General features: G+C 37.5%; 1 protein-coding gene across 2 annotated transcripts in view; it reads left to right on the top strand.

Annotated features, from left to right (window-relative positions):
- The window catches only part of SMARCA2 (SWI/SNF related, matrix associated, actin dependent regulator of chromatin, subfamily a, member 2), a 119,696-nt gene extending 98,237 nt beyond the window's left edge, over positions 1–21,459 (top strand). Inside the window, exons 29-34 of one of the 2 annotated variants that reach the window (XM_066180705.1) lie at positions 1,671–1,888; positions 13,096–13,201; positions 14,423–14,524; positions 18,518–18,650; positions 19,771–19,913; positions 20,558–21,459. In XM_066180705.1, coding sequence (XP_066036802.1) covers positions 1,671–1,888; positions 13,096–13,201; positions 14,423–14,524; positions 18,518–18,650; positions 19,771–19,913; positions 20,558–20,593 — 738 coding nt within the window. In that variant the 3' untranslated portion in view covers positions 20,594–21,459. Of the gene's footprint in view, positions 1–1,670; positions 1,889–4,983; positions 5,304–13,095; positions 13,202–14,422; positions 14,525–18,517; positions 18,651–19,770; positions 19,914–20,557 lie in introns of those variants that run through there. The other variant, XM_066180706.1, reaches the window with a different exon arrangement.
- The last annotated feature ends 488 nt before the right edge of the window (positions 21,460–21,947 follow it).

Here is a 21,947-nt window from a genome sequence, read left to right as displayed (position 1 = left end):
CTTGAGGAGAGCAGTGACATTAACTGTTGACAGCCTTGCATGCTGTATTTATTATTAGCTTTTCTAGCTTCCAAGATATGCGGAGAAATTTCCTTTTCTTAATCTTCATTAGCCTCAGTGGTTTATAGCGCGTGTCCTGCTTTAGCCGGATGAATATTAATGAATTTGTGTGCAGATTTTTTTTTTTTTCCCTTCTTCTTTCTTTCTAACTCATCAGATCTCGAGCCTCCTTCATAGTGAATATCTGAATGCTGTGGAAGCATGATGTAAATTGTCTTTTGATTATTAAGGCCTAGTTTCAGGCTGTCTCTCAGGATTCTGCTTTTGTGTTTGTCTTGGATTTGCACATCGGAGGATGCATAGGAAACAGATTTCAAAATCCCACTGTTTTTTAAACATGCCAGTTTATTTTGTGTTGTGCATCAGGTTTTGTTCACAAAATGTTTTTGAGGAGACATTGTACACAATTGAGAAAAATAATGTCTAGGCTGTAATCACTTTTTTTATATTGATTGTTATGCTCACATGATCATAAATATTAGCCATGTTTGGTGCTGTGGAGAAATGAAGGTAATTGCCTTAGGATTAGAGCTCTTTCAGCTACGAGAAAGGATTGATTAGCATTTGCATGTACTCAAGGCAATATTGAGAAGCAAAAGCGACAAATATCAACATCAGTTATGTTCTGAGAAAGCATTAATCAGAAAGCCTTAGTTTTACGATTTTCTGTTTTGTTTTATTTTATTTTTTATTTTTAATTTCAGTTCTCTTGTGACCTGGTATTTTTATTTATTTTCTTTTGTTGGCTTTCTCAAATCACAAAAAGTTCAGCTTCTTGCTTTATGATGTGGATCTGATAGCGTGTGTGAACAGGTTCCCTTTATTCCTAGTTTGGTTTTTTGTACCAATTTTTTTGTCCCTCTGCATAGAGCTGCTGGGTCTGGTTAAAAGCATACATCCAGGTAATTGAAACAATTGAAATTAGTGTTAATTGTCTGTGAATGTGTGTATGATTTGGGTTCTGGGATGGATTTTTTGTGTCCCATGTTATGAGTCCTGTTTACAACAAACCACTATACTGTCAGTGCTTCTGCTTACCTCATGGTTACTGTCCTAGAAGAAAATTATACATTTTGAGATGATTTTAACACTTAGGGGGTTTAAAGTTGCTTAAAAGGCTTGGAAGAGGAGTTGTTGCTGCATAAAGCATCTCTGTTTTGTGTGTATGCACAAAGAATGTGTGTGAACTGGCCTTGGGAGCTGATTACAGTTTAGACTGTCCTGTTTGAAAACATACGGTATCAATGTCTGTTTTGCATGGGACCGTGTAAACCAAAACTGACACTGATGTGAAAAAAATGAATGTTTTCTGTACACTTACTGAGACAATTCCCAAAGCCATTATGTGTGAAACTGTGATTTGGTGCAGAACTCAAGGTTCAGAGGAACGTGGGATCCTTAGGAAAGTTAATATTTTGTGTCTCTTCGATTGCTAGTAAGTAAGTTTCTTGTACTCTTGTTTAGAGATACACTGATCATTTTGGGTTGAATTATCTGCATCCTGTGGAATTACAAGGGGGTTTTATTGCTGTTTTTAAATATAGTTTGTTATTTCCCTTTACAATATCTCTTTTGTTTAAAAATCATAATTTTTGAATCCATGTTGTCAGGCAATTGAAGACGGCAATTTGGAAGAAATGGAAGAGGAAGTCCGGCTTAAAAAGCGAAAAAGGCGAAGAAACGTGGACAAGGATTCTGGGAAGGAGGATGGAGAGAAAGCAAAGAAAAGGAGAGGCAGACCTCCTGCAGAGAAGCTGTCGCCCAATCCACCCAAACTGACAAAGCAAATGAATGCTATCATTGATACTGTGATAAACTACAAGGATAGGTGAGCTTGGAGACAGTCTATCTCTATTGCATGTGCTCTCTCTCTCCCTGCTGATGCACTCTCTATTTCATAGCAGCTTTGTTTTTTTCAGTCTTTAGAAAGACATGTTGACAGTGCTTTTCTGAAGAGGAATCCCACTTAGGGCCTGAACCTGAAAGTCTCACACTTTGTAGAGTTTTTCTTTTAACACCCATCTGATAGAAAGTTGTTGAAATACAGTTTAAAAGAACAAGAAAAAAGTAAGCGTAGAGCTCCTGCGTAGGAATGAAGTCATTCTGCTCAAGGTGTGTACTTAAGAGTATTCAGCTTGAGCAGGATTTTCCTTCAGTTTAACATGAGCATGTGTTGAAATTAATCTTTTCAAGGATATTAAAAGACAGATTTATTAATTCAAGTTTACATGGGTCTCACAATTAAAGGCTGAAAGGCTGCCCAAAATGCTCACATCATGAGCATCAGAGCTGCCAAAAGCAAAAATAGAGAAATACTGAAACATCAGAGTTGGAAGCCTGTTTGTCAAGAAATCCCTATTTTCAGCATAAAAATGTGCAAAATAGTTGGGTTTTAGGGAAAAAACTGTTCCTTCTGATGTGAAATGTCATGTGAAGACTTCTGTTTAGCAGATTTTCATACTGCAGGTCACCTGTGCTTTATGAGTAAGAAATTGAGAATTAGTTCATAATGTCTTTGAATCGGACTTGATTGCAAAAGTTGTATTTAAACTCAGTTTGTATCTGCCAAAAATTAGTAAAGCCTTCTTGTGTGCTTATCCCTCTGCTGTGCAGTGAATTACTTATATCATGTAGCACCTATTATAAACTAAGTTAATATTAAATGCATTCAGAGAAAGTCAAGAAGTACTTACATTAGGTGACCTGCACCTACGTGTAGCAATGTACTTTTTGCCTGTAAACAACTTTCAGTCATTGACTTTAAATGGCAAGTTGCACTGTGCCCTTTTTTGCAGCTACTCTTCTGGCTCTGCCTGTGCAAGGGTGGTTTGGGTGGTAGTTGGTAAAGCACACACTTCTGGGATCTGTGACTTTTTTTGGACATAAGTGTTAAAATGAACCATTCTGCGATCTGTGGACTCTTTCTAGAGTACATAAAGAGTATTTTATTGTATTGCAACAGCATTCATAGCGCCAAACACGATGAGCAACAAGCTGACTGCAATTTTATTGTATTTATCTTGCTATGACTCTGAACTTGCAGAGTAGCTGAGAAGGATGCAGTGTTTAAGTTCAGGTATTCCAGTCAGGACTACAAGGAAGCATCTCTGCATTTTAGATCCTTGGTCTTGAACCTTCTCTTGAAGCCAAGCACTTCTGACCAGGATATCTACTTCTCACTTTTAAAATAGCAAGTAAAGTTCCTTCAACTAGCCTTCAGTAGGGGAGGGCTACTGATAGTAACTGATAGCTTCTGGGGAGGTTAAAGATTTTTACCTGATGTCTGTGCCCCAGTAAGGTCCTATCTGATTTCTGTCAAAAAAAGTTAACAACTGTGCTATTTTGTAGTGAAAAGGCATACTGTTTCCTCTCCCAGGACCCCACATTGATGCAAGACAGAATTGCTTCCCCATTTAAAAAGTGCATGGAGCTCTATTCTGTAAAGAATTAAGAATACTTCTTAAACTGAGCTCTTTAGTGCTGTAAGTTGTAAGGAGGAGTTCCAAGTTTCTGCATTGTGATTTTTTTGTGAGCTAGCATCAAACCACCCAATACTATGAAAGAACAGAATTACAAATTTAGGCAGCAGGGAACTTTAATATCTTAAAATATTTGGGGTTAACTTGCTCTGGAGTTCAATTAATATTTCCAGGATTTGCAGCTTTAGAGTTAAGTGAGTTTTAGGCATTTGGAACCCCTCAGTTTTGTTGGGGGTTCAGTGTTCAGCTCTGGGCTTTTATGAATGTGAAGACAATTGGAGCAAGTATAGAGGGACAGGTTAATTGGAAGAAAAGTAGGCCATGAGTTTCGTCTGGGGAAAAAAAATGGGGTTTCATGTATTTAGTATCTGAATGCTTGAAATCATCTTTGTCTTGTGCTTAAATTTCCAATGCTAAAAGATGCTTTATCTTTTCTTTATGGTAAGTCCAGAGGGCTCATCTGGACTGTGGAGAACTAAATGTATCCTGAAAGGTGGTCAGGCGATACCCATCCAAAATCTTACTGACTTTGGCTTGAGTTAATTTATCAAAGCAACAATACAACCTTTAGTAAGTTTTGTGCGGTTTAAAGGACAGCTGAAAAAAAGCAAAAATAATATGTTACTGAGCTAGTGAGTCTGTGCGTGCTTTATCTCGTGTTTTCCCTTGCTTTTGAGAAGAGTTGCCTGTAAATATAGAACCACTTTTCTGTTCTTATTAAAGCCTTTTGTTAAAAAAAATAAAAAGTAAAATCTGTGGTGCTCACAAAAATCTGAACTGCTAGTTGGCTCCTTTTCTGTGCTGTCACTGTCCTATGTTGATGCAGGGAAGAATTCTCCAAGTGCTTTCCTGACTGTCTAGAACTTGACTTTAGTTGTAAGCATCTGGGAATAAGTACCACCCTTTCCTCCCTTACTTAAAAAACATCCAGCAAAATTGGCTGGCTGTGTCGAGGAAAGCTAAAGATTTCAATAATAAAAATAATAAGCTCTAGTAAATAGTAATTGCACAGTCAGACTTAAATGTGAATATTAAAACTAGCTTAAACAGACACAAAACAAATATTTTAGATAATTTTTCAATGTGGATAAATACAGCACATGATTCTCAAAAAAAAAAAGAAATGCAGAAAAAGAGAGGGTTATCCCAGAGTTATGCAGAGGTAGCTTGTCTGTAAACCTCAGATAAAGAACTCCACGCAGGAAAGTGAAAGTCAGCATTGAGATCAATTTGCCCTTCCTGTCATGTCCTCAGTGCAATTTCAAACTTTGAATTTAGATTTTTCTCTTTTATGAACTACAGTTTAGCAAATCCAGTTTCCTTCTGTTCCCATCATTAATCCCAAATGATGTTGATTTTAATGAAACATTCCTTTCACAATAGGTTTAGTAGTTTTTAGAGAGCAATTCACAAGTAAAACCTGATTTTCTTTGCATATTTCTAGAGAGCAAGAGACACACTGAAGGAGAAGAAACTGCAGCGAGATTTGACTTGACTGGCAGCCAGCATTAGTTTCCTGAAATTACAGTGTCTAGAGTGTGTCCCATATAATAAAGAAAATAGTTTAAAAAAGAGAAAAAGGACAAAGGTGGAGGACACTGAGAATGTTCATCTTGGAGTGCTTGAACGCCTTTGGTGTGAGAGTTGTTGAGATCTTTAACAAGTTGACAGTACTTGATTCGTGCAGTCTCTTTTGCATTGGATTCCAGTATTAAGTGACGTGCTTCAAGATTTTTTTTTCCTGATAGGCATTGTTTATCTTCCTTTCATATTTATGTTTGTTAAACTGGAAACAGATAGCTGATACCTTAGTCTGAAGAACTGTGGGGTACATGCACCAAATCATTAAATAAAAATTACTATTGAAGTCACTGCTAGCTTTTTAAACTGTGCCTGTGGTCTCATTACTCAGCTTTCAGTATCAAACCATAAAACATGTGGTGGTACTAGTGATGCAGACTCTTTTTTACCCTTCTACACTGCTTTGCCATCATAGGCAAAGCTGAATTAATGTAGATTTCATCTATACTCACTTAAAATGCAGAATGGATCAATGATGCAAATGAAGCAAAAGTAGGAGGGAAAAGGGTCAGAATCTTCTGACTTCTAGTCATCTGACCTAGTGAAAGATGTCTCTGCCCACCCACAGCAGAGGAGCTGGACTGTTTTTATCCTTAAAGGTCTTTTCTGTCCCAAATCATTCTATGATTCTGTGATTTTGCTAAACTGTTTTTTTAGGGTACCACAGGAACATTATATGCTAGTATGAAAGAAAGAGGAGATACAATGAGTAGGGTCATTAATATGAATGTAAAGAAGTAAAAATACTTAGCTGAAGGCACTGTTGAAAATGTAACTGGTAAACTGGAAAGAAATTCTTGGAGACATGGTGTTGGCATAGGGTACAATGTATTTATGATATGTATTAAAAATTAGGAATTTCCTGGCCAAAATTAAAATTATCAGTAGTGGTGTGTTAATCACAGCAGAATGGACACAGTTAAGTCTGGAGTAAAAGAAATGTCATGAAGTACAGTATCTCAGAGTGCATTATATGGTACTCACAGACCAGAAATAACGAACTCTTCTTCTGATTCAAGTGGCAGTTCAAGTGAAACTGGCAGAAGGAGAATTACATGGGCAGAGAAATTATTGGTCAAAGCCAACTCTGGTCCTTCAGTATTGCCCAGACATAAGAAAACAGGAGCCTTACCATGACACTATTGCCTGTGCAGTTGTGGAAATACTCATTATGGGTGTGATACTGTTAAAGCTTGAGTTGCTGCATATAGTACCTGAAGGCTTTTCCATTCAAGAAAGATTAGTTTACACAGACACAAGTGTAAATAATTACTTCACTGATAAAGTAGCATGGGAGAGCCTTACAAGAGGAAACAGGTTGGTTTGTTTATCCAGTCTTGAGAGGGGAGGATGATTGCTGTCAGTAAATTCACCTGGGAAAGAAGGGAGGTATAAACACAGGAAGTGTAGAAATATGTAAAAACACAAGGTGGTGGTCACGAGGTTATATGACTGGAAGCATTTAATAATTCATACAAGTTATTGGTTAAGAGTTCTGTAATCTTTGCGTATGGAATAGTGGGACAGAAATAACTGGATAGATTTGGCCTTTGTTCCTTGATTTAAAAAGGTCTATATGATTATTTACAGTACCAAGACCCTAGAATCAGGGACCTGGAAACATGTTTCCAGTTGCACAGTGATCCTGATTCTCCGAGGTGAAGTATATGCATCATCTTTGCAGACTCCATTTGCAATTCATATTAATCTGAGATTTTGTTGCAATTACTTCTCAAACTAAGAATAACACCCTTCTTCCTCGTTCTGACCTTGCAGTGTAAAACACCTGTTCAGAAGAGAGCAAGTTGCAGTGCATCAGTCCGATGTTATTGTCACATGTTTTTCCAGTTCCCATGCTTTTAATTTGTCTTTCTTTCTCTATAAAATTAGGAATGTCCATAGAAATGAATATCATAGAATCGTATGTTATGTATGTTATGTTTTCACAACACAAAATCAAAGAACCACAGAATGAGTCATTTTGGGTGGGACTACAGCAGGTCACCTGGTCCGGCCTCCTTGCTCAAACAGTCATCCCAGGGCGCATGGCACAAGGTTGCTCCAGACATTTCTTGAATGTCTCCAGTGAGAGACACTCCACAGTCCCTCTGGACAGTCTGTTTCTGTGCTTGGTGGCCCGCATAATAAAGCACTTCTTCCTCGTTTAAGGTGAAACTTTCCTGTGCATCCATATCTGCGCATTCCCTCTCATCCTATTGCTTAGTACCACCAAACCAGTTTGGCACACAAAAAGTAGTTTGTAAGTCCATTTGAAATGCTGTAGCCTTGTGAAAGGAGGGACAGTTTTACTGCCCATAGCTTTTCTTTCAGAATAAGAAATTTTTATGCCAAATTTGAGCCCCAGCTGCTGCTCTGCATCATGTACATGCAGGCTTAGTCCCCTAAACTGTATTTTTCTTCTTGTGATGGTTTTCCTCTTCATGGTTTATTTCAGAGGAAGACAAAGCTGTAAGTGTAGCTTTCTTTTCCTGATTAAATAAATGAAGGAGAGAAAGTAGAGAAGATGAGTGATACTTCATTCTGGCAGGATTAGGGAAATGCTTGTCCCTCTGTAGTTGGCACTAGTAAGGCCACACCTGAAAACTCGAGTTTTGGGCCCCTGACTTCTAGAAGGATAGTGAAGTGCTGGAGCATGTCCAGAGAAGGTCAGCAAAGCCGGTGAAGAGTATGGAGCACAAGTCCTGTGAGGAGCAGCTGAGGAAGTTGGGGATTTTTAGCCTGGAGAAAAGGAGGCCCAGGAAACATGTTACTGTCTTCTACAGCTGCTGCTGAAAGAGGTTCAGCCTCTTCTCCACAGAACAAGAGGAAATGTCCTCAAGTTTCCTCAGGGGAGGTTTCAGCTGGATATTGGGAAAGACTTCATTGAAACAGTGCGCAGTCATTGGACCAGGCTGCCCAGGGAAGTGATAGAATCACTGTCCTCAAGGTGTTGAAAAGGTGTGAGGAAGTGGCACTTAGTGGTAGGCTGGGTGCTGGGTTAAAGGTTGGACTGGATGATACTATAGGTCATCTCCAATGTAAATAATTCTGTGATTCTGTCATTCATACCTTGAAACCTTCAACTTCCTTAAAAACTCATTGTTTCCTTCTGCTTTGCATCAGAATTTAGTGTTTCCTGTCTGGGTACCGGTTTGATACTACCACTAGTTTGCATTAACTTTGCATGAATAGCAACAGCTGAATTCAAGAGTCCTGGGATGCTGATAGCTCTGTTCCATACAGTGATTTCTTTTGTGCCCCACCTGCCATCTGATCTATTTATAGATTTAAAGTAAGGACTTGCACGGTGTACCAGTTAATTCCACAGTCTCCTCCTGCTATCAGGTAGCTGTTGACCACATTGAAATAAAGGCAGAAAAAATTGAAGGGTGGAGTTTTTGTGCCTTTTGCCTGCTTGGCAAGAGTCTCCTCCTGTCTGTGGTGCTCAGCATTTTGATGACACAGCTCAGGGAGAGGGTATTTTCTCTGTACGTGAAATGGATTTAATTCATAGTCTTTACAGCTGTTTTCTTAAGCTGTCAGTTTTTAACTGTTTTAAAATGGAGAGTAACACAGTTAGCCATTACTGATCTAACTAGTAATTAATTATGCCAGGTGGTACTCTTGGGTACTCAAACACACATATCCAAGGCCAAGTTATGGAGTAAATAGCCATATGTCAAACCCAGGGATTACATATTTAGCTATTTTTACCCACTTCCATTTCAGTGATGGGAACAGGTTTACCATGTACTACTGTAGTCAGTTCCAAAGAGGGACCGTTAAGCACTAATGAAAATTAATCACGTCCCTATGTAGCTGGGTTACTGTTGGAAGTCACTATGTCAGCCCTTATAATTCTCCTCTCCAGCATTCACGTTTCTTTTAAATAGCATCTTTGTGAGTTGCATTTGATTAAAAGTTATAGTTTCCAAGCCATGCTTCTGTTTGTGAGCACTCTGACTTGGACAAGCATGCAGGATTCTGCATTCTACCTGCTCCAAGTTGACTTTCGTTATTTGTTACAATAATGAAGAGTTGTTACAAGTTTGAAATCCACCAGAAATACAGTAACATATTGCAGTTTCAGCTTCATAGTTATCTCTCCTTTGGATTCCAAAGGAGGAAGAATGTTGGTAGCAGTATTCTTCTAACAGGCCTGTGGCAGCCTGTTTCTGGCCAAATGCTGCCAGGGAAAACAAATAGAAAAGGAGCCTCATACAAATGAGGTTCCTGCATTTCATTTCACCGAAGACAATATTGACTAAAAGGGTGGAATTATATGCTTGTATGCACCTTGTAAGCAGTTTGACAAAAATGAGAGAAAATTGGAAACATTGCGCACAAATAATTTTTTTTTTCTAAGCAAAAAACATTTTCTAAATAAGCAGTATTTCTTCATGCTTTTTTAACTTGTGCAGTATGGAAGTGTTTGTAATGTGAGCACACATGGGACTAGCATGTTGAGCTGATGCAGTAGCAATGAACTGTCACAGTTCTTTCACAGTCAGATCTTTTAATTTATTCTGGTCCTTCCTTTCTGCACGTAGCCTGCTAGTTGCTAGGCAACCATAAGTGATTTTTTTTATATTTTTTTTTTTTTTTACTACACATGGTTTTTATGTGGTAGTTGTTGTGGTTATTATTTCCTAATTACATAAGTGGGCAAAAGGATTAAAATCAGAGTTGCATTAATAATTACTTATTTTCGCCTACTGTATCCACAACACAGCAATTTGAGATTGTTAGAAAAGATTGCATTCGTTTATAGTATGGATGCACATATACAATGGGAGTGCAAGATAGTACTTCTTTGTGAGAGTAGGTTCTATAAAAATGATAGAACAGAATAAGCTATTATTGATCTGAGTAGACAAAATCAGGCTGTAGTCTTCTGTCATGCCCTTAATGCTTTTTCTTTCATGGCCTTAAGTGATTTTCAGTAATTAATTAAATAAAGCTAAAGCTTGAGGGTTTTCTGTGCCATTCTTAGTTTAATAGAATGTGTGAGCAAATCACAGTTGGCTGGTTTTGCACCTGGAAAATTGAATACTGCTGTTCAATAATTTATGAATTGTATTTTTAATATAAAACACCATATAAGGGTGGGGGTATGGATATAAAAAGAGAAAAGAATACAGCCATGAGATTAAAAGCTGTAATCTCAGGAGCTATTTCAGTAGGACAAATAGGCTAAACATGTTTTAAAATTTGATCAGAATTTTAGGTTATTAGTGGCTGTTTCCTTTTTACTGAAGTCATTCTGTTCAGTATTAGACTCTAAAGCACAGTTGAAGCATCAGTGGTTCAGTAATTTTACTCAAATAGAAAATTCTGTTAAAGCTGCTGAAATAAAACACAGCAGTGATAGTCCTTCTATATAGCTAATCCACACTCATACTATATCAAGCTGCAGGCAGGTGAGTTACAGTGGTGCAACAGGATACTGCTTTGTTTTGCTTTGCTTTCCTCAGGATCAGTGCCGTGCACATGTAAGGTGGGCACTGATCCTGTAATGAACAGTTGAATTCCCCCTGGGCTTCTGTATAATGCTCTTAAGGACTCTGAGTGTTTTGCAGATACAGTACTTCTCTCACAGCATTTCTATTCTCATTTTATAAATGAGGAGTAGAAACTTAAAGATACCATTTGGACACCAGAGATACAGTTGCTGGTTTTCATAGTGTTGTATATGCTCAGAAGAAATTCCATTGATCTCAGCTGCAGCTGTTACTGCTCAACACTTCCCTCTGTGAACCAAAAAACCCCAAACAAATAAATGCAGTCCTCAGTTTTCAAAAATTTAATTTAGTCAGTTGTGTGGAATGTATATAATGCATTGCTTTTCCTTGTATTGCTTCCAGTTTCACTTTGAGAGGGCAGTCTGTGATGAAGATAGGTTCTGTCATGTAGCCTGACATAGACACTCACACAGGTCAAGAGCAAGACTTGTGCATTTAGATCCATTGTATAAATGCTTGGACAGGGGAAGTAATGAATTTGTGAGTCCATGCCAAACGAGATGGCAGGGGCAGTGGCCAGAATTTCACAGTTATTTGCTGGCAGTAGAGAAATAAGTAAGACTTGGCTGTGACAGTTACCTGGCCATTTTATGCGTTCTTCTATTTTCAGTAACAAAGTGATTCCCAAATAAATAAGATCTATTGGGTGAAGTTGCCAGTAGCTGCTACTGAGGTGACAAGTGGTCTCCATGAGTATCTATCCCAGCAGCTGTGTGGAGTACACAGACTTCCCTGTTCTCTCCTGGGACAGGAATGCACTGCACACTGCCCAGGAGCACACTCAGGTGTGTACCAGAGCCTTGCTGAGACCCAGGAGGCAGCTTGGCAGCTCCTGCTGAGCAGGCAGAGGCTGCTGCTGCAAGTCAGACACAACTGTGCAGAATGAGAGAGAGGCTTTTGGTTCTGCACTGAATGAAAAAATACTTCAGCTGCCTGTTGGTGCCAAGGTTTTGGCAGGACAATGCTGATCAGCGGTCTGCAATTAGAGTATTTACAGTACTGTCCTCTGTGATGGAAGGAGCTGCACTGTCTCAGGACTAAACTGAGAACAGTAAAAAATCGTGGATTAGGTGAGCACCAAATGGTTAGGAAGTGAGGAAAATCTGTTGATTCCTTCTTCATTAATCTGTCAGGACCATAAGAAAAATACTAGCTTCTCAAATTCTGATATTACCTCGGGCATTAAGAAATGTATACTGTATAGTAAGCATTCATTACTTCCATGAAGGACGGAGCTGTTGCCAGCTTTGTGCTTTTTGCCATCCTTATTCTCCATGGCATCAGTTAACCTTCAATTCAGTTTTAGTTTGATGTCTGATAAGATCCTACACCACCCTGGAGGGTGCAAGAAAAAGCCCAGGGGGAAAGCAGTGCTTGTTAGACTTCTTGACCAATTCCTGTGAAGTTTGGTGTTCCTGAGATACTATCTGAAAATTCAGCTGAGAAAACAGGGCCTCTCTGGAGTAGCTGGGAGAGAAGGAAGCCTGTGATTGTGAACAGGGAAGTACTTGTGAATGCTGTGTGCAGTTCTTCACAGGACTGCTTTTTTCTGCTACTCTGTGAAAAGTACATCCACATGGGGGAGAAAACCCAACCAAAACCAGCACAAAACCAACTAAACCCATAAAAGTCTCAAGGTGACTTGCAGCCATGTATTATTTGGAAAATGACAAGTAAGAAGATTTTTAAAAGATCCTCGATATGGAAGTGTTGCAATAGCTATTAAAAGAGGATAAACAATGGGAAGTATGGGAATCTTGGAGAATTTGGACACCTCTAAGTTATAGGTAATGTTCGAACAGCGTAAAAGTTTTATAGATAATGTATCACTTTATTTCAAATGCATGAAGAAGTACAAATGGCAGTAGTGATTTTCAGTATCTTTGAAATGATCTTCCCAGAAACCCAACAGTTATTAATAGAAGTCACTAATTTGTTGTTGCTGTAACATCAAGTTAGTCTAATAGCAATCAGCATATAGTATCATGGAAATCAGTATGGTTTGCTGTAAAGGGGAATTACAAGAATAACTATATAGTGAACAAGAAGAGGACAAACTTAAGAGTGACAGAAGGGATAATTGCTAAAAATTACTGAACAAAACCAAGGAAACAATAAGAGTGTACTCAGCAAAAGACTGTGGAATTCAGATGCAAATCCTGATTCTTCTTTTATAAAGCCTCTTATACATATTCATCACTAATGATGTTAGATGTCAATGACATGTTAATGATACATTAGGACAACAGTCCCAAATTTCATATTGTTGGTTAATTATCTGTACCAAATCTAAAAATCAGGGTTTAGTTTCTAATTCTTTGAAAGAAACACTGTGATTTTATTACATTATTTTAATTTTTTTTCTTACTGTTAGATTGTGTGCCTCTGTGTGTGTGTGTTTTGTGAGAAAGTTGTAGTAACGGTTTTCAGTATGGCTTTGTTTTTCTCAACAGTTCAGGACGGCAGCTAAGTGAAGTCTTCATTCAGCTCCCGTCTAGGAAAGAACTACCAGAGTATTATGAATTGATTAGGAAGCCAGTGGACTTCAAAAAGATAAAGGTAAGGAAGGGAGGAATTTTGGAAGTGGAGATTCCTCCATTTATTTTTGTTTTACAGAAGGGTGAGCATAAAGTTGCTCTTAAAATAACAATATAAATATTTCATGCCACGTGCATTGGTGGTTTAGATTTTAAACATTGTCACACACCTTGTTAGTAATTTTGTTTAGTGCAGATTGCACTGTATCACTGTAATTTCAAGGTCAAATCAAACTGTAGTAGTGTGACATGGATGACATGTCAGTGCCTTTTTTGAAAAGACCTAATTGTGAATCTGTCAGCAACAGATTTGGTAAAAACACACTGTTGACAAGGATTTTATAGTTCTAGGGGAATATACCTATCCCTATGTTTAAAATTATAGAACCATAAATACCCTGAGTTGGAAGGGTTGGACACATATCATCAACTCCAGCTCCTGCCCCTGCACAGGACTCCCCAAGAATCACACCAAGTGCCTGACACTGTTGTCCAAACACTTTTTGAACTCTGTCGGGCTTGGTGCTCTGACCTCTTCCCTGGGGAGCCTGTTCCAGTGCTCAGCCACCCTCTGGGTGAAGAGCCTTTTCCTGATATCCAACCTAAACCTCCCCTTACACAGCTTCAGGCCATTCCCTCAGATCCTGTCACTGTCACCACAGAGCAGAGATCAGTGCCTGCCCCTACTCTGCCCCTCACAAGGAAGCTGTGACTGCACTGAGGTCTCCTCTCAGAGTCCTCCAGGATAAACACACCAAATTACCTCAACTGCTCCTCATAGGGCTTCCCCTTCTAGACCCTAGCCCAATATCTGTCATATCACGTCATATCGTGTCAGATCCAAACAGAGTTTGGTAAATGGGGTCTAGGCAGTGTGTTGCACCTTGGGTGATGTCATAGTTCTATATCTTCCACTTCTGTTACAGTTACTGGGTTTCTTTGCCAGAAACACAAAATTGGAACTTCTTTTCCCAAAAGATCTCCATTTCACTTGCTTTTAACCCTTACAGTTCACAAAGAAATTGCTTAATTTTTGCTCTTTTATCTTGATGCATTTTTTGAGTAATATGTTAACAACATGATTGTTTTAAACAGATACTTACCTTGATGCTTAGGTAAATTTTTTTAAGAGAAAGCTTTTCTTGTGTTATATCAAATACTAATTCAGTTTCCTCTCTGCTGTTCTTCCTTCTGCACCGGTGCCCATCAATACTTGTCTTCATTTCCTCAACAAATGCAACAGGAAAGAATTCGCAACCATAAATATCGGAGTCTTGGGGATTTAGAAAAAGACGTCATGCTGCTGTGTCACAATGCACAGACCTTCAACTTGGAGGGATCTCAGGTCTGAATGAGTTAACTTCTGTTAAACATACAGGTTTCCCCTATCTAATGTTTTTAGTGCTTGTTGATTATAATTACTATTTTGTATATGGACTATCTGTTTCAAGTCCTACTTCAAGTAGAGAAAAATGTCCACATTTTCAGAATCCAGAATTCACTGCTGCATTGTGAAAATTTTCAGAAAATTTGTTTTTAGCGCTGATTCTGAGATCAGATTTTTCTGACCTGTGTGTACTTTAAAGGTACAGCAAGACTATTTGAATCTGTGGTGAAGGGCAGTGTGTGGAATGATGCATCAGTTTGGGTTTTCCGCAGTAGATCACAGAAGTAGAAGATGTAACAGTCCAGCTCTAGGACAGGATGTGGAGGAAAATACATCATAGAAAGCTTTTTAGTTCTGCTAATGGAAGATAAAAATTCAAGATTGTCCATCAGTAAAGATGTATTTATGAAGTTTTTCACCCTCTGAAGGCTCTGTTTTATTTTTTTTTTAATTGTTGTAAGGTCAGTGTCCCTTGTAAGAAACTGTAGGAATACATCCCAGATGAGTCTCAGGTTTGGAAGGCAAACTCATCTCAAACAGATGTTTTGCACACATGATTGGGCTCAGAATTCAGAGCAGGGTGCTGATACAAAAGGAAAGACTATGAAATCGGGCTGACAGATGAGAAAGTTGTCTCACAATACAGTGAAACACAGTCTTGGTTGATTATTTTTATAGATGAGATCCAAAAAGTGTGATGCAAACACAATATTCAGTTGAAGCAGAGACCATAAAGACAACTAGACAACTTCCGTAACATGCAAGAGATAAAAAAAGATGTTATTTGAAGCTTGAATAAAAGTAAGCTGAAGGATGATGCTGCCAATACTGAATGTTTTCTTAAAATTTCTAAACATTAGTGATAACATTTAGCTAAATTGGGGGGTTTATGTTAAATTTTGAGAATTAAAAATGAGTATGGAGTTTATTACGAAGAATTGTTGGATTCAGTTCATCATTTAGTGATTGATTATTTTTGATATCAAGACATAGAAAAAATGTTTTCTGTAATATGTACATGTGATTTTCTTACTGTCTTCAGTTACATGGAAACAACTACAAATAAATCAGCTGAAAATATTTTTAAAAGTAAATTAAGTATGATAGAATGCTTGGGACAAAATTTTGCTACATGTCCAGATGTAAATTTTCAGCTTGCTGCTTATTCATAGAGCAGTAAAATGGCTGTAAGTATCTAATTATAACAAGAGGGGGAAAAAGTGGAGGAAAGTTGATAACAAAAAGTATAACTGAGACTTCAAAAAATGGTAAAAGTTAGTAGAGGAGATAAAAAGAGCTGATGAAAAACTAGTAGTGGAATGGGAAAAATATAAAAATTATTTACAACACAATGACTCAGCCTGCTTATGGAAAACTGGTCTCTTCATAGGCAGAGATGGTAGAATTGAGAGCAGTAATCGTGAGTGTATAGAAGTGTTAGTAGATATTGCTACTCTGTTTGGAAATAACCTAATATGTTGACATATGTGGTATAGTATTATTTTGTGTTCCAATGAACCAACATTAATTACCCAAACTAATATTACTTTTTATATCATGAAGGCCAAGTAATGTGTATCTAAGATTTTTTTCTTCTTTTTTTTTTTCCTTCTTTTCTTTTTTTTTCTGTAAAGTTCTCACACTGTTCATTTTGATTTCCCCCGAGTCGCAGGACATATCTGCAGTATTCCTCCAGTTTTCCAGGCTTCCTTGACACCTTGTGTTCTTTGTTTTAGTTCTGATCTACCTTTGCTCTGACATGCCAATTGACTTAGATTATTTGTGTGTGCACTCAAAACAAAAGGGCTAATTCAGGTAGTTGTTTAAGCACACAGTGAACTTCAAGTGTTCTGTTAGTGTGGTGCACTCTACTTTTCCTTGGAGCAAAGCAGTTCCTTCTGAGATGGAAGCTTATTCAGGATTTTCAGGGATAGAATGACTTTATATGTTAAGGCTTTTGTCCTCAATGAAACCTCAGTGTTTTGAAAAGCTTTTCATGTTATAATAGTCAAATGACACACAGATGTGTACAGGGTTAAAAATGCTTGTGTGTCTCTTCAAACAGAAGATTTCTCAAGAATGGTTGTAATTTGTTGTGAAGTTCTTTTGTCATTGCTTCTCCCTTTTTGAAGAAAGTTCTACTGTCATTGTTGCTTGATTTTTTTGAAACCTCTTGGAATTGGGTTTCTGTCAAAATAATAAAATTTCTATTTGCACAGCTTTTCATGAAGCAGCCCCATAGGTATTTTGTGTATCAAAATAGATAGGAATATTACAAGTAAATTACCACATAAAGAAGGTTAAAATGATTTTTGAAACCCCTGTATTTCATTGGGGAACTTTTTGAAAGTCTGGGTCACATTGATGCGCTAAAAATGTAGTGGCCAGCATTAAAAAATAAAATGTTGTACCGGTCTTGAATTGAATTTTTTTTTTAAATTTTTTTTTTTTTTACTTAGAAAAGTGTTTTTGTGAGAAAGAACAGAAGGTTAGTTGAAAGAACCATTCCTAAGAACAATTATATATGCTAGGTTTATGTATATGAAAAATAAATAGTTCTCAAGAGGAACTTGGCAGGTTCTATTAATAGCTGACTTAAAAAAAGTAGGTATAAGAGAAAGTCAGTTGTTATTGGACTATAAGGAAGGAAGTTCTGGAGTCCCACAGCTTACTAATGTCTTAAGGAGAGCAGCCTTCTCAAAACATTCATGATACATTTTTATAGATAATAGATATAAGAAAAATTTGCCATGATTGAAAACAGTCAAACATCTCTAAACAAAAAGCACAGAGGAGCTTACAGAGTGGGGAACAATCCACAGTGAAAGGCAGTTTTTTACAAAAAGCACTTGGTGGTCAACTGAAAAAAGAAGGAATTAGGTATTTCATGTTAAGTATTCTGAAAAAACTTTTTCTAATTCCATTTGTTGAACCTACAATGTATTAGAGCACTTCTATCACGTTTAGCATACAGACTGCATAATGACAGTCAAAAATCCTTCCATTATCTTTTTCACAAATACCTAGTGTCCCTTTATACAAGAAAGTGTGTCATTTAACCAGAGGAGTAGAATGACAGACAGCCAAGGTAGATGATGATGATGATAAAATCAAATGCAGTCTGTGACTCTGTACTCTCCTAGTAATTATTCTTAATTGTTCTGTGCTGAGTTGTGCAGTGCTTGTCTTCTGATGTTTCAGAAAACAAACTGCACAAGATCATTTGTTCAGGTGATGACAAAGGATCAGATACTCAGCCAACACAATGAGATTTTTACTGTGTTGATCTAAGAATTCTGTTACAAGCCAAAAGCAGTCACTCTTGAGAGTCCAGTCGTGCTGGAGGTTGAAGAGAAAATCTGATATACCCAAGATACTTTGGATATTACAGAATGTTTGAGAACACATGTTCAATTTAGAGCAAGCCCTAGTCTTTTTAGATCTGAGAGGAAGGAAGTGATGAGCTGCTTGGGATAAATTTTTTTCCTTGTACCTCTTTGGATTTCAGAAAAAGCCTAAAGATAATTAGATGAGGGTTAGCCATTTGTCATTATTAACTGTATTGCCAGATGATAACCCATGTTTTAATTAAGGTGCTTACTGCTGAAGTCTGTTCCTTTGGCAGGTTTTCAAGGGTGTTACGATCTGATGAAAATACACAATAGTTCCTGTGGTAGTAGAAATAATAAGAAAAACATTAACTAGATATTATAGATGTAATACGTCGTAAGAATTGTTTCTTTGCAGCTCGCTACTGACAAATTTCTTCATTTAGAGCATGAAGAATTAATGCTGGCATTTCCTGTGCAATTCATGCAACAGACATTATTACTTGGTATTTGAAAAGGCCATGTACTCTTTAGACTTGCACTGGAAATTTATGTCTGTGCTGTGAATTTCTGATTTTGCTTGACTTCATGGTTCTGACAGAGATTTGTTCCTGTACTGTAGATCTATGAGGATTCCATTGTTCTTCAGTCTGTGTTCAAAAGTGCACGACAGAAGATAGCCAAAGAAGAAGAAAGTGAGGATGAAAGCAATGATGATGAAGAAGAAGATGAAGAAGAGGAATCGGAATCAGAATGTGAGTCCCCTGCTAGATAATTGACAAGGAGATAAATCTGGGGATGGAAGAGCAGGTTTTGTTGCTTCTGCATGGAGACTGATTATAAGGTTCTGTTTCCCATTGCTGGAAGTAGTTTCTTACTAAGGTTGCTTGGCTGTAACATTGTTTTGGTCTTTCAGCTGGGTGTTCTGGCTTACTTCTATTTAAACAATTCTTAAGCCAGAAACAAATCACTGAGGTGCTTTGTGGGCATCCATAATTGTTTATAAGCCCTTCAGGGCCTGTTCATGCTGTTTGTAAATGGAGGTGGCTGGAAAGGCTAGAGACAGTCTTCATCAGCAAGTGGTCAACCTTCAGGCATGATGTGACACACCAAGTTCAGCACATGGTTAAGAATCAGATGATGTTGAAAACACTCTTCAGTGTGACAAAGAACTATGTAAAACCCTGATTGTTTCAGAACACTCATTAAATCCCTGTAGATTTGGAAAAGTGGTGGAGTGGAAAAGGATGGATTCTTTCATTGCACTCCATGCCAATCCAGTACATCTATCCAAATTCCAGCTACCCCTTTTCTCTGGTTACAGAAGCTATAGTACTTGGCCCTGAGCTATCCTTCCAAGTGTGTCACATATGTGTGCTAAGCATGCAACTTCAGTAGCTCATTGAGAAATGAGTGGATATTATGGAATCAGAGTAACATGTTCTTTAGAAAGGTATCTACTCAAAATTCACCAGTAACCTCCACACAGCATTTCTCTACTTTAAAATACAGAAACAGTCTGTTTATACAAAGGCCAAACATTTCTGTGGTAAGGAAGAAATTATTTTTAAATGTCTGTCTTCTCACAGGACCATGTACTGTCTGTACACAGCATGTATTCTGAGAATGAAAAGAAGCTGCATGTGCTTAGCTTAAAATCATTCTTTATAGTTTAATATATATAACTGTTGAAACTATTAAAAACAAGAGAAAAAAAAGCAAATACCTCTTGCTTTGTTGTTCCACAGTCCATATAAAGTCATAGGGGAATGCGTTTCCAGGCTGCTAGCAGAGGTGAATTTCTGTGAACAAGAGACAGCATTTAAAGTTGATAAGTGAATGTTACATTAATGTAGGCTGTTAAACCTCTTGCAGCGAAATCAGTGAAAGTCAAAATCAAGTTAAATAAGAAGGATGAAAAAGGTCGGGAGAAAGGAAAAGGCAAGAAGAGGCAAAGCAGAGCAAAAGCCAAGCCTGTCGTGAGTGATGATGATAGTGATGAGGATCAAGATGAAAATGTAAGTTTTGTTCAGTGAGACTGTGGAAGTGGTTGCAGTGATTGCATCTCTGCCCTGTCCTGCTTGCTGTCAGAATTTTCAACTATTCATGCTTAAGCACATATTTAACTTGTAGTGATCATCCTGAGAGAATTGGGTGGGGGTGTTAACTGTATCTGAGTGCACTTATGAGATCTGGTCCCAGTGCTGGAAGACAAGAAGTCTGAGAAGTTTGGATCTTATTTCTTCGAGCTGTTCCTACATTCATTGAACCTTTAAGTCTCATGGTCTGTTCACTTTTGTCCACAGATGAAAAACCTACAGCTTGATTATTTTTTACCTTTTTTTTTTTAGTGAGTGCTTCTATTATTGCAGCAAAAGAAAATAAATGTCTTCCCAGTTGTTTTTAAATGTCTGGATAGAAAGAAAGAGCTGGTGTTTCCTGACTCTCTGTCTTTCCTCTCTAAAGAAGTCTACAGCAATTAGATGAAATTTCATGAAAGACAAATACTAGATAACACAGTAACCTTTCTTCAGGCTATCTTGATTTGTCAGTTTAATTGTCATATTTCTTCCTCCTACTTCCTTTTATTTTTCCTTCTTTAACAAATTCCACAGAATAGCTGGAAAGAATTTCTGACTTGTCTTGTGTCTCTTACCTCTAGGACCAGTCGGAAGCAAGCGGAAGTGATGATGAGTGATCCATAGGGTTTATTTTCTTGGCAGAACTGACCCCTTCCCCTTCTCTTCTCTTTTCTCCTATTTTACACCCAGTGAACTCTTTTTGTCAAATAGACATCAGGTTGTTTCTGTATTCTCATTCTCTATAAATTAGCTTTAGGATAGTGCCAGACAAACATATGATATCATGGTGTAAAAAAGGCAAGAAAATGTAACATATTGTGACCAAATGGGCCTCAAAAAACAACAGGGAAACCTTTTGAGGGAAAATGTGGGTTGATAGTATATTTCTATGGGCTGGTTTTGACTTGGTAATGGTTTGATTGTGCCTGGTTTTATGGTTTGATAAGGTTTTTTTTCAGTGGCATCAGAAAGGCAACAACAAAAAAAAAGTCTTTTGTAGCATTGATAACCAGGAGAAGTCGTTAAAAACCACTGGTTATTTTATTTTTCATCAGGCAGTTTTCAAATTTTTTATTTGTCCTGTATTGGTTTTTTACACTGTGGTACATATATGCGACTTTGTTTAATAGCTTATGAATGTTCAATAGTTAGCTTTCATACATCTTGCCCCATATACGTTTTTCCACTTTACGCTTGATGATCTTCAGAAAAAGGCTTTTTTGAATTGTATCAAATTTATGTCTACTGTAAACTTTGCTTAACTTTTTTTTTTCCTCTATTAAAGAAGTTGGTTTTAAAATGCTATTGAATATTGCAATCTATATAGTGTAACGTATGGCTTCTTTCATCAGACTGATCTTCTATGTTACCAATGTGGGTTATCACCTTTTCCCTAAAGTGTACTTAATCTTTGCTTTCTTTGCACAATGTCTTTGGTTGCAAGTCATAAGCCTGAGGCAAATAAAATTCCAGTAATTTTGAAGGTTGTGGTGTTGGTGTTTTTTTAAATAAGGAGATAATCGAGTTCAATGGATGCGGCCTTGTGTAATGAGTTCCACAAAAATATTTTTGTAGTAGCAATGAAAGGGCAGGAATGTCTCCTGTAGAACGGTCCTCTTCGGTCCTTCCTGGGTATAAAATTCAAATGTCATAGAAGTGTCTTCTGAGATGGAGAGAAGATATGCAATACATGTTAAAGAATAATAAAATTGAAGTAGTAAACTGATAGCTTGAAGTAAAAGCATCATTCAATACTTAATTAAAATCGAAGTGATAAAGCAATGAAATGAACTTTTTTTTTCTTTCAGAAAATGTATGTCCACATGCCGTAGCGGGCATGAATACAATTAGTTATGCAGGCAGCCATAAGTCAGTTTATTTATAAAGTCTTATCTTGAGGTATCACAGTAGTGATGCAATAAGATGTGGTAGCGTAAACACTTGAACTACATATTTGCAATAAACATTGCT

Source organism: Chamaea fasciata, unplaced genomic scaffold, assembly GCF_029207755.1.
Source record: "Chamaea fasciata isolate MVZ Bird 193981 ecotype frontalis unplaced genomic scaffold, bChaFas1.0.hap1 SCAF_4, whole genome shotgun sequence".
In the NCBI taxonomy this organism is placed as follows: Eukaryota; Metazoa; Chordata; class Aves; order Passeriformes; family Sylviidae; genus Chamaea; species Chamaea fasciata.
The sequence above is the reverse complement of the archived record's forward strand: the minus strand, read 5'-3'. Positions and strand labels throughout refer to the sequence as shown.